Genomic DNA, 12,849 nt, shown 5'->3' with positions numbered 1-12,849 from the left:
ATACAAAATTTTTATTATTTATGTCAGTATTATTATTAATATTACAATTAAGTGGTATTTTATTAGCACTAATATTATTTTATCTTTGCACACTTCACGAAAAACTTGTTGCTGTTCAAATTTTTGGGATACGATAATTATTAAAGTCCTTTGCCGTTTATTCCGAGCAAATTTGAGAAGAGAAAAAACACGATTCCCACACTCATGGCGGTCGCTGGCTTTGGAATGTTTCACGCTTCATGAGCAAGAACAGACTTCATAGGAAATAATCGCATTCTTGCGTGTGAAGCCATTGTGTGAACATCGTTATTGCGTTGTAGATCATATAACTAAAATACAAAATCAAAACGTAATGTCTCAATTATAAAAAGTAATATTAAATTTAAAAGTAATATTAAACTATATTATGCCAATCGCGCGCGCAATGATCCAAATACGTGATTTTTAAATACGTAATTTTAGCACAACAATATTAAAGTATCATATGTTGTAAAAAGTTATTGATCAGTGGTAACTTTTATAACTATATTGGTCATTTTACAATTGAATTATTTTTTTCGATCAGATTCCGTCTTACCCTACTTGATACAGTATCTTTGACCACCAGCTGGATGCAAAGTTTCCTTTTATCGCTCGTACAACCTCCAAAGCAAGTTGTTGTTCGGTTTGTTTGATTAAACTTCTAATAAATTACAAAAATGTGACGTTTAAAATAAGTATCATATTTGTATAAAATACGTTATATTGCAGAAAAAAGTGCTTACTGATGTTTCGCTATTTTTGACATGCTGAGAAAGGTGCAATGACCGCAAAGATCGTTTAATTCTTCACTCAAATATTCCATCAAATCTATAAATGTCAATAAATCATTACGCCATCAATCCAGGACGACATTTCTTTTATCATGCAAAATGTAACTGACTTTTGCAATTGGTTATACGCACTGACAAGAGCTGTTCTCGAGCTTAAATACGTAGTATCGATGGTCGAGACTGGTAATACTTCGACGATACACGCATTGTTTTGTAGTAGGAACGGCAAAAATGTCATCATTGTCTACATCAATAAAAAAAAATATGTTAATTATTAATATGTAAATATATGTATTAAAATTAACATTGAAAAAATCAGCGGTTGGCGTAAAAAGAGCCATTTTTTTATGTTTCGATGTCAACGATCGACTATAATTTAATACAACGCAACAAAATATTTTCAAATATTTTCACATTCATTGGTCGATATTTACCAAATAGTGTCTCATAAGAGTCGTAGTTGCTACATTATAAATATCCGAGTCAGGTTGGCAAACGGTCACCAACACATCGATGTCGCCGAACTTATGCTCGATCTTCCAAGCGACTTCACGGATAGCTCTACGGCTCATCAGATTACACTTGTACGCGACTATCGTAGATAGTCCGCCCGACTCGTATTTTCTATGGTCAGATCCGATTTCCTCTACTCTATGGTAACGTGATCGCAACCTAGCAATCATCTTCTTCATGGATTCAAGGTCGTCATCTACACAAATCACAGAACACCCGTTCTTTGCGAATTCCTCGGCGAGGAACTCGCCGAGCGTCGATGAGGCACCAGCAATCTGTTTACGAGAAATATTTGTCATTTGTCATTAGATAAAAGGATTGCTTTGTGTTTTCAAAAATGCTTGATATTCTTCACTATACGCATTAATTTCTCTGTATTGTTGATATATAAAAAAAGTTAAAATCTTACATTATATCACATTATTGTTCATATTTTTATACATATATAATATATTGTATACATATTAAAATTTATATTAGCTATACATACCAAAACTACATTGCCAGTCAAATTCCTTGGCGGTTTTGGTAGTAACAACTTTATAATATTAAGAATAACTGAGAAACTAATGATGACAAAGCCAATTACATATTCAAAACAAAAACTTAAATAAAGCCAGGAAGTGATCGAGAAGCCTGTTTCTGAATTTGTTCTCTTGTTCTTAAATAGTATCATTATCCGCTGTAAAATAACAAAATTTTCAGTTTTTAATTGCACATATTTTAATTGCTTCATCACATTTACTATATACATTTTAAGTAAATATCAATAATTTAAACAATTTAAAAAATTGTCTCTTTCTATAATATTTAAAAATCTCTTTCTATAAGCTTTCTGTCATGTTATTACAAAATGCGACAAATTATGGGTAATTATGCTGTGTCGAAATCAATACCATTTTACGTACACTGAAAGTAGGAAAATAACACTGCACTTGCTTATGTAACATTAAACTCCTATATGTTCTTGTTACGCGATGTGTAATGAACGATGTGGTATTTCAGAGGCAAGCAAGCACTTTAAAAGATGTATGACTATCGCATCGTGGCGTGAAAGCAAACTAATAATCGAAAGAAAATAAATTGGTCGTTTCAGAAACACAGTACTGAAAGTAATCGGGTCAAAATAGAACACATCGCCATAATACGTTTTACTTTTGATAAATTGCAGCAAAGTATATAAATTTTATTGCAAAGAATTAATCTAGAATTGTGCGAAATGTGATCAAATCTATTCAGTAAATATTTATTTTATAAAAACGTACTATAATAATGTAATACTGTAACACGTTAATTTTTACAAAAATTATTAATTTATAAACAGACGTTTTGATCCAGAGATGTGGTCTTTAACAATGTTGATTTCTACAATAATTGACGTGTTATAATATTTTGGGTGAGATAAAGATGGTTTGTCTTTTTTACTTACATGAATAGGTTGTGTGATTTACTTAGTCAAAGTCAGCATGTGTCGGGAGGTTCTTTTTGTCAAATTTATAAAAATTAATGGTATTTCAAATGAAAAATAGTAACAAAACTTTAAACAAAATTTGAATGTATTTACAGTTTAGAAAATTAATAATAAATTATCTTACATATAACACACGATGATTACTGCGATTTTCACTGTACATGTTTAAAATGTAACTGATAGCGAATCTCGAATTTGATAAACTAGAGCACATCACAGACGCGCGCTACGCGCACGCTATTATTTTTATTTTAACATATTCCGTCAGTAGACACAACATGTCACCGCGATAAAATATAATGACAGCTAATATATACGTCTTACAAACCATATAATACCCATAAAGTACAAATGAAAGATATCAGAAATAACATATAAAAATCAAACTCGAAAACTAAAAAAAGAGAAGAGTGGAAAAACAACACGTAACAAGAAGAAGTAGAGAAACACCATATGACTAAAGTCACGTAATAAGGAAAAGAGTAAAAACGAGAATATTATATATATATCATATATAATATTCTATATCTATATCTAATACACACACACACACACACACACATATATATATATATTATATGTGTATATATACCGTAATCACGTGACCAAAGTCAGTGATCCCGCCAGTCGCGCGGCCGAGGTCAGTAACCCCGCCAAAGTCGCGCGACCGAGGTCAGTGACCCCTCCCCACCAAGGCCGCGCGGCCGAGTCAGTGACCCCCCTTAAGGTCGCGCGACCGGGTCAGTGACTCCACCAAGGTCGCGCGACCGAGGTCAGTGACCCCGCCGCGGTCACGTAACCAAGATCAGTGACCTTACTGTAGTATATAATACACATATAATATATAATATAATGTATAATATTATAAATATATAATAAATTATATAATATATATTATACGGAATATATATTATAATATATATTATTTAAGTAACACACTCAAGAAGGAAATTCCGATTATACAACGCTAAAATCAAACTTCTCTACGTCTATTTAAAATGAATAACATGACTGACGCACTTGTAGAAACGTATTATTAACGTTTTTGCTATTTACCAGGAAGAAAATAAGATTACAATCGTATATGAAAGAAACATGAATCACATAGACATATGTGTGTTACGTAGATATGAATATTCAGAATTGTTTCTTCTCTAGTTTTACAATATATTTTAACTATAATAAACTATGTTTGCAATTGTTTGTGATATAAATCAAGCAAATATTTATAAAAGTTACTTTACATAAAAATTATTACATAACGCTTATGCACACATACTAAAAATAGAAAAAATTCTAAGTTTTGCAATGTTGCGGTTAGCAAGTAATAAAACTTCTTTTTGTTCTTTTTCTTGTTTAAATAAAAACTACGATCGGTTAAGTTATATCTCAGTCTGACCGACAGTGTCTGGAAGAACAAATAATAACATTGGTTATGAAACATTTGACTTAGCAGCCATCACAGCTTTGTGGCTAGCGTGTAATAAAATATTACAACTATCTGTCAGAATTGTGAATTTTCTACATCTCTCTTTTACGTTCTTTTACTTTAAATCATTTACTATTACATTCATCGCGTGTGCGCGTAAAACTGATTACATAAACTTGCATAAATCATTTTTTTATACTATGATTAGATCGATTTTTGAAACTGGTATTTATTAGACAGAGAGAGAGAGAGACAGAGAGAGAGAAAGACAGAGAAAGAAAGAGACAGAAAGAGGAAGAAAGAGGGAGAGAGAGAGAGAAAACTACTTTAAGAATGCACGATTCAGTGCATTCAAATTTCAATAGTGATATTGCAACATAACATGATACATTATTAATTGACTGACCATGCGGTAAGCATTACTGAAATAAAATTTCATTACATATTTGCTACATTACGTTACAGTTGCTTTTTAATTTTTCACAACTTATTTCTATTCAATTTAATTTTCCACAATTTTAAGTAATATCTTATGTAATGCATTCTTGTAAACGTAAAACACAGTGTGATAGTTAAAACAAATTTTAATACTCGAGTATTAATTTGTGTTGTATTTTATGTTACATAAGTAAAAAAATTTTAAACGCGACCATATAAGTCATTTTGTAACATTAGTGCAAAAATAATAGTAATAATAGTAACTGAGTTTTCTGAATATATGACAATATACTAAGTACAATTTGCAGTAAGTTTATTATAAAACACATTGTTATAAGTCGAGCATGATATTTTTATAGTGCAAACGTTATTCTTCCGGTTGCATAACGTGCGTTCTTTGTTATAGGCGCACCGCTTTCTATCAGCGAGCGTAGCAAAACAAGATCACTTAGACTCACGCGACTTGCACTTACCGCAATCAATCTTCTTATGTGATCTAATGATCGTTATGCTTGAAGAAAATTAGAAGCTAGAGTTTTTCAATATCTAAAAGTAAAAAATCACACGAAATTACACTCTACACTGAAATGACAGACGATGTCACAAAATAATAAATAATATATAAGGTCTAGTTAGCATCTTCATTCATTTCGATTAATATATCTTGTACTAATAATAACGTCAAAGTAGTTAAAATGCAAACGATGACTCTTCCAATTATCAAGTTTAACACAAAATGTCTGTGATTTGCAATATTAACGAAAAACTCAATATGTAAATTTTTGTCTTTAGAATTCTGATATTGTGCTTTAGTAAACAACAAGAATCCTTATTCGATTTGTGGTATTCTACATAGTAAATTAGCATCTTATTACTTCTTTGCAAGTTTCAAAGACGTATTTAAACATAAAATTGGAAAAGGCAAACAATCTTACAACATTAACTGCATTCTTTATCTTCTTGCTTTCTTACATTTATTACTTGTTGTCGTAAAACTTCCTCGTATTTGCATACATTCTTGAATGAAATTAAAATCCGAATTTTAAATGAAATTAAAATTCGCTATTTGCGCATATATATTCGTTTGCTAATGTATTTTTTCTTTTAAATGATATAGTAAAACATAAGTGAGACAAACAACTTTTATCATGTTACAATTGCCTCACAAAGTAATTTGCCGTTTCTACGATGTAAAATTAATGAATATTCTTAATTTCAGTTTTTTATGAGAATAAGAGAAAAAATATATTATATTGCGATTCTGTCTCAATGATATAATAAAACGCAGTTTATAAGAAGAGAATATTCCATGCACCTTAATATGTAGATTGAACATTGATTTGAATGCTATTAAAATTGAAGGCTGTTCGTTTCCTATAACTACTTTTTTTTTAATAGCAGATAAAAAAGAACTGCAAATAACTTTCTCACTTTACTGCAGTTGCGGTCACACTGTTGCTACATATTTGTTTGCTCATTCTTAGTTGTTTGTTTGCTCATTTTTATTATTTCATAAAGGACGAATATATATAGAAGACAAATTTATTTTACACATAGCAAAGAATTATTTCAGCAAAGAATATTATACGTAATACTTAGATAGAACACTAGAATATTTACAAATATATATAATACTTACTATAAAATATTATTAAAAGTATCAAATGTTTCCACACAAATTGCACCAAAAATATAGATCTGTAAAAGTTTTTTTCAAATCACTGATGCCGAAGTTTTTCACCTCTAACAGTTTTATCTAAAAGATAAAATATAGTTTTTTGTTTATCTTTATCCAGAGAATCTAGCTATCGGGAAGTATACAGAAATCAGCTCTGAATTATTTTTATTTGATAGAGAGAGAGAAAGTATAAAGAAAATCTGTAAAAAGTTGTACTTGAAAATTTTTCAATAATGTGATGTTTGATTTTAATTTTAATACACAAAAAATATACTTTAAATAATCAACACAGGTACACTGAAATGCTTCTTCTTCTTATTTTAACATAAGTAAAATGCTAAACAAGCAGTACATTTCACTAAACATCAATGCAAATCAATTTTTATATATTTTGACATATTTGTATATTGAAACAAATTTATAACAACTTTTTTTACACATTACTCGAAGCTGCACATAACGTGATATGTCCTAAAGCCGAGCGGAAGATCTAAAACTTGCACAGGCAAACGTTACTGTAGAGAACTTGTAGATTACTGCGTCACACTTGATTCTCAAGTTCCATGACGGTGAACTAAAGGAAACCTGTAGGAGTGATCCTCTACGAAACACAAATGCGACGACGGCGAATAGAACTCTCGGATTGCTTGAACTTGACTAAACCATTCTGCACTACTACACGTGTTGAAATCCTTTGGTTGTAGAGCGAACAAGGTCGTGAAGTATATGTATATACAATCACACGAGAGCCGTTCGCTGGATCGTTGCGGAAATATGCGTGTATATATATATATAATAAAATCTGTTTTACATACAAGTCGCAAAACTGGTTTTTTTACAACAGCGTATATATATATACAACAGCATTATTATCGGCAACTATGCGGATGCACTTCTAGTTTTTACGTTAGAGCAAAGAGAAGAAAATAAAAGATTTCACGACCTTAATAGAGAATTTTTCTGAGCTCTGAAGTTTTCAAACTATAAGTATATATACGACCGAATATGTACTTCCCTAAATAATTTTAAAATATTGCGAAAAAACTCCTCGGCCAGGAGTCAAACTTGGAATTTCCAGCTTTCCGTGCCGTCGATTTTCCTATTCGGTTGTATATATATATATATATATATATATACTTATAGTTTGGAAACTTCAGAGCCCAAAAAAATTCTCTATTAAGGTCGTGAAATCTTTTATTTTCTTCTCTTTGCTCTAACGTAAAAACTAGAAGTGCATTCGCATAGTTGCCAATAATGATGCTGTTGTATATATATATACGCTGTTGTAAAAAAAACAAGTTTTGCGATTTGTATGTAAAACAGATTTTTATTGAAGATTGTATAAATACTCGTGTACATATATATATACATATATATACTATATATATATATAGCTCTTTATATATATATATATATAAAGGAAAAGAGAAAGAGAGAGAGATGATAATTAAAATAAATGAAAGGCAAAGCCATATTTAGCATATGAAGCAAAGCAAATTAGCAATTCAAGGTTCACCTTGCAAATTTTGACCATTGCAACAGTGAGCTGATGTAAAATTTAAGACTACTGAAAGCGTCTATTTAGGGGCGAAAGTAATCGACTGTCTTTCACACATACACGTTTCAATATATAATTAATTAATCCCCAAGAAGAACAAGAAGTCACGAAAAAGTCAAAATGACATTTTGACTTTAAATAACGTCATAATGATCTTTGTGCAATTACTCTTTTAAAACGAAAAGTTAGTGCGCTTTTTCGAATCCCATTATCCTATCCATCTTATTTCGCTTTTCTTACAGTCTTTCAGCATAGTTCGACTCTACATTAAAAATCGTGCGTGAGAGTTTTTACGTTCTCTTTTCTTTCCTCCGTGATCGAGATTGTTAACGCAATAGGTAGAAGCTCGCCAGTTTAACGAGTCATTATACTGAGCAAATTAGTTGATTTACGAGTTAAACGTTCAAAATTCGAAGTTTCTATTCAAATATTTCCTATTTATACTTATGTTCATTATTTTCATTTTGACACTAATGTGTTTCAATAAAAAGACTGAACTATCTTGAATAACATTTATCATTATTTGGGAACAAGAAAGATGAGAGTGAGGAGATATGTTTAACATGCTTTTTTTTAAGCGTGTGGTGACCGCAATCTTGATGTCATCTAGTGATAAAAAATGATGTCAAAATCTTGTCCTATTTTTGACCAGTTTGATGTCAATTTGACTTTGGTCGTTTTAAAATCACTTTAACATTTTCGTAACTTCTTGTTCTTCTTAGGTAATTATGAGACAGAAAGTCTTAGAATAACTCAAATTAGAGAAGTTGAAAAAAATTGCAAGTTGATTATTTTGTGTAAAAACAGAACATTAAATATGAGTTTTTGAATATGTGTTTGCAATATCTATCAAGATTTTTACAATATCACTTTTGTTTTATTATTTGATGTAGAGAATTTTGTAATAAAATAAAACGACTTTTTTTAAGAGAATGCTCAGTGCTAAAGAGAGATACTTTTTTTCACAATGGTCTTTACTACGCATGTGTCACTATAATTTTGTAACAAATCTCATTCGAGATGTTTCGTAAAAGAGAAACAAGAACTTTCATGTTTGGCAATGTACTATATAATTTAAAGGCATAATATTTTTATGAAGACAAGGTTTTTCAAGAGATTTTTAAGGTGTTTAAACTTTAATATTTATATATTTACACATTAAAAACCGAAATGAATGACGAGTATTTTTAATAACAAAATATCGTGATTAAAACTGTATGAAAACCCGATAAAAATGAACATTATTATTTTATATATCGACATAATTTTGATATTTAGCTTTAGCGTGATATTATGTAACAAGCCTGCAATAAATCTTTGCGGTGTGAACACACAGACACAAACAAAGTACACACATTTGCCTAGTTTACTTTCTAAGAGAACTGCTCTTTTTCTTTTGTCACATATGTGTTACAGGTTGACCAGAAGTCTTCAATGCAATGTTTGTAATTTTTTTTTTTTTTTTATCAACATGCGGAACAAAACTAATTTTTAACCATTTATGTACAATATTATATCTATACTTTTGTAACTGTTATAAAACTTTTTTTCTGCACAAAGCGAGTAAATTTTAATCGTCCAATATTAATTCACCTGTTGTGTTCGGTAAAGTAAATAATTTGGAAAAAGTTATACTTCATTAAAAGTGCAATTAAAAGGTCTAAATTTAATGTGAAAATGCATCAAAGTATAAAATAAAAATAAAAATATTTGTGATCTATTGGTAAAAGCTATGTATTTTACACACTACAAAAGATTCTTTATATTAATTTATAATATAATATTCATACCTAATAAAAATATGTATATACATCTTACATAAGCCTTCCATAATCTATTGTGTAATTTTTTCTAATCTCCTAACTTTACAACTTCGTTATATCTTTTTCCTTCTGTTTTCGATCAACATCTGCTAAGAAATCCAATATCAACCGCATTACGCTCTCGGGAACGATCCTGAACAAGTAAAATTATGACAAATGTGTAAAAACACAAAAACAATTATGAAATCAGAAATATAATTATTATATTTACAAATTACTTACAAAGTACGAACTTGATTGCACACAGGTATAAGACGTAATTATAATTAAAAAAAAGTGTGTGTAAGCAAGTATGAAATACTACGCGACTTATGTATACACTTTGAATTTGTACCTATTAATTGCGTTCAGAAAAAGAAGACATCGCGGTATAGAGTAGTCCGTGTAATTTCGTCGAATCGCTGTAATCACTTCTCGAGCTGCGTATTCCGGCGTCACCACGCCGAAGATGTAAGGAAATCTGCAAATATACAAATGTATATAAAAATCTAGGACAAACAAAAGTGTTTATTTCTAAATTGTATTTCTAACATAAAAACTGAAATAAAACATTTTACGCAACTACTTAATTTTATGTTGTGTTGAGTAATAAGTTATTCTCTATTATGATAGCAAAAGATAGGTGTTATGATATAGTTGCATTATAGATTATATCAAACAAAGATATCCTTGAAATTTTAGTCTTGCAATTCTGAATAAATTTGTAATACACAGAAACTAATTGCCAAATTGGTTGCTTGAGTTATAAATATGTTATGTGTACGTCATAATTGTCTCGTCATCATTTCTTTGTAAAAGTTAAATGATTAAATTGTTTGTGTAGTATATTAATCACATCTTGTGCAACAGATTGCATTAAAATAGACAAGGCAATTCGATTTGCAAATACAATGCTTTCGCGTGCAACTTCCACATCCATGCCGGAAGAGAGAGGGACAGAGAGAAAGAGAGATACCGGTATAAAAACGTTATACTTTCATGGTCACTGTCCGTCAGAAAAACTAATTAATAACATGAGTAATACATCCTTGTGTGTAATAAGTGAGATCTAATTAGATCGTATCATGCATGCCGACCAAGTTTTCGCTATAATTATACCACAGACAACAAGAAACTTATTATATTATGTTAATTTTTACATAATTGTAATTTACCTGTATTTAGGATCCCTCGCTAAACCTGTATCGACATAGAATGGATAAATAGTTGTGAAGAAAATGTTGGGTTTCCTTTCATCTAATCGTACTTCTTCTCGGAGAGCCTCCATAAGACCTAAAAACAATCAAATGTACACAGACGTACATGTTACAAAAAAAAAAAGAATAATGAACGGATACCTCTCACGGCAAATTTTGATGAACAATATGCCACTTTTTGCGATACCCCGTAAAACCCGCACATACTACTCATCGCTACTATGTGACCACTACCTTTCTGAAGCATCATTGGTAGAAATGCTTCTATCGTCTACTTGAAATATAAACACATCATAAAAAATTTATCTTATACGTATTAAATGCATCTCTTATATTAATAAAATCGTATTACTATTATCGGGAAAAATAAATTGTTGTTACACAAATTGTTTTATTTAATTAAATCTAAACTAAATAAAAATAAATATAATAATATATTATAATATTTAATATTGTTCACATTAAACAAATAGCAACTTATATAGTGTAATTTGTACGCATATAAATTATATTAAATTATAATTTACGTAAACGTATACCCAGAAATTTGAGAACACGTTGATATTAAACGTATTTTCAATGTCGTCGGGAATATAATTTAGATATGGCTTATGATACAAGACAGCTGCGTTATTGATGAGTATTGTCACATCCGGCACACCGAGTTTACTCATCAATTTCATTGTCTCTCGCACTTCTAATCTTTTCGAAACATCGACCATAAAACCGTAAACCTAAAAAATATGACTATAATTTATATTACTATAATTTATCTTATATAATTCTATCAGTTTATTGAAATATTTCTTCCTAACAAAAAATATTAAGAAATAGAAAGAGAGAGAAAAAAATTTATAAAATACTGTTTAAAAAAAGTAATTATAAAATGAAAAGAAATGTTTTTTTGTATAGCGTTAATTAAATTATTAATTATAAATTATTAATAATAACAGAGTTTATATTGTATAATAAAAATTAATTTTAGAACCCTGTTTATTCACCTCTCCTCCATTTTTCGACACTTCTCTCATTGTTGATCGATTGCTCTCAACATCGTTATCCCAACAGATAATTGTGCAACCCATTGAGGATAATTGAATAGCTAATTCACGACCAATACCGTGGCCAGCACCAGTGATCTAATATTAAGTAAAATTAACACACAAGCGCATGCATCTTGAAAGTTGTTGCAGCACACGACTTATATTCGTCGTTTTTATTAAAGACCAAGACTTACTAAAACAGTTTCACCTAGTAATTGTTTCATGAAACGAGGCATGACCATTTTTAAAGTGGCGCTTAACATCGCTAGACTTATTTTCACTGATAAAAGAGTTAAATCCAGAAACAATCGAGACAATTTAACGTCTTTAAAGATTTGTCGAATTTTCTTCATTATAAAGTAGTTAATAAAAATATTTGTTAACCTGTTTTGAAAAACAACTTGATAATACAAATAATGGATAAATTGTTACTTTTTTAATGTAAAACTAAATAGATAAGTCGTAAATCTTATCGTTGCAAAATAATAATCAGCAGAATTATATGAAATTATATCAAAATAAATAAATGTTATAATAATTTTTTTCGAAGTATAAAAATTTATTTTATCAGTGATTGAAATTACTTGAAAAACATTAGGGAAAGTATTAAACAATTTTATTGTCTTTAGAATACTTACGCTTAAATATATAGAATTGAAAACAAATTTGCACGTATTTGTCTCGGGAAAAAATCGTTATATCTCGTAACCGGCAAGCAGACCGTAATGCTCGCCAATCACTTTCTTTCCTGCTAGTAGAATGTTGTCAGCTTGCTGCAACCGGCTTATTTAAAAATCACAAAAGCTAAAAAAGTTTCACAAACATGTCATTCGAGACTCATGGTTATAATTTATTTATATCATACGTATATGTATTTTCTAAATTGAC

At 29.8% G+C, this 12,849-nt stretch overlaps 2 protein-coding genes across 8 annotated transcripts; both read right to left on the bottom strand.

The window, feature by feature from the left end:
- Positions 1 to 27: 27 nt before the first annotated feature.
- On the bottom strand, positions 28 to 7,008 carry LOC109851938 (epidermal retinol dehydrogenase 2-like). 7 transcript variants are annotated; one of them, XM_020422564.1, is made up of 9 exons: positions 6,770 to 7,008; positions 6,303 to 6,419; positions 5,137 to 5,209; positions 1,816 to 2,007; positions 1,247 to 1,600; positions 945 to 1,056; positions 765 to 849; positions 578 to 682; positions 28 to 329 (listed from the first exon to the last, which is right to left on the bottom strand). In XM_020422564.1, the coding sequence occupies exons 4-9, from the start codon at positions 1,999 to 2,001 to the stop codon at positions 257 to 259; spliced, it is 915 nt and encodes a 304-aa protein (XP_020278153.1). In that variant the 5' UTR covers positions 2,002 to 2,007; positions 5,137 to 5,209; positions 6,303 to 6,419; positions 6,770 to 7,008; the 3' UTR covers positions 28 to 256. The 7 variants fall into 7 exon arrangements, with proteins under 7 accessions (XP_020278153.1, XP_020278155.1, XP_020278152.1 ...); XM_020422566.1 differs by having other exon boundaries at positions 6,781 to 7,008; XM_020422563.1 differs by having other exon boundaries at positions 6,786 to 7,008.
- Positions 7,009 to 9,718: 2,710 nt separating this feature from the next.
- Positions 9,719 to 12,794, bottom strand: LOC109851918 (17-beta-hydroxysteroid dehydrogenase 13-like). The gene is made up of 8 exons (XM_020422524.1): positions 12,600 to 12,794; positions 12,156 to 12,345; positions 11,920 to 12,057; positions 11,458 to 11,652; positions 11,060 to 11,189; positions 10,877 to 10,994; positions 10,057 to 10,182; positions 9,719 to 9,855 (listed from the first exon to the last, which is right to left on the bottom strand). The coding sequence occupies exons 2-8, from the start codon at positions 12,312 to 12,314 to the stop codon at positions 9,765 to 9,767; spliced, it is 957 nt and encodes a 318-aa protein (XP_020278113.1). The 5' UTR covers positions 12,315 to 12,345; positions 12,600 to 12,794; the 3' UTR covers positions 9,719 to 9,764.
- Between the last annotated feature and the right edge of the window lie 55 nt (positions 12,795 to 12,849).

This window comes from Pseudomyrmex gracilis, unplaced genomic scaffold (assembly GCF_002006095.1).
Source record: "Pseudomyrmex gracilis isolate BER0280 unplaced genomic scaffold, ASM200609v1 scaffold_22, whole genome shotgun sequence".
In the NCBI taxonomy this organism is placed as follows: Eukaryota; Metazoa; Arthropoda; class Insecta; order Hymenoptera; family Formicidae; genus Pseudomyrmex; species Pseudomyrmex gracilis.
The sequence above is the reverse complement of the archived record's forward strand: the minus strand, read 5'-3'. Positions and strand labels throughout refer to the sequence as shown.

What these genes read in the sequence shown, in the direction of transcription:
- LOC109851938 (XM_020422564.1), bottom strand. Translation starts at nt 2,001, where the DNA reads ATGATACTATTTAAGAACAAGAGAACAAATTCAGAAACAGGCTTCTCG. An exon ending in TGACTGGCAATGTAGTTTTG is followed by an intron (nt 1,601 to 1,815) that starts GTATGTATAGCT and finishes TCTCGTAAACAG; the next exon opens with ATTGCTGGTGCCTCATCGAC. An exon ending in TCAAAAATAGCGAAACATCA is followed by an intron (nt 683 to 764) that starts GTAAGCACTTTT and finishes GTAATTTATTAG; the next exon opens with AAGTTTAATCAAACAAACCG.
- LOC109851918 (XM_020422524.1), bottom strand. Translation starts at nt 12,314, where the DNA reads ATGAAGAAAATTCGACAAATCTTTAAAGACGTTAAATTGTCTCGATTG. An exon ending in ATCAAAATTTGCCGTGAGAG is followed by an intron (nt 10,995 to 11,059) that starts GTATCCGTTCAT and finishes GATTGTTTTTAG; the next exon opens with GTCTTATGGAGGCTCTCCGA. An exon ending in GCGAGGGATCCTAAATACAG is followed by an intron (nt 10,183 to 10,876) that starts GTAAATTACAAT and finishes GTATATTTGCAG; the next exon opens with ATTTCCTTACATCTTCGGCG.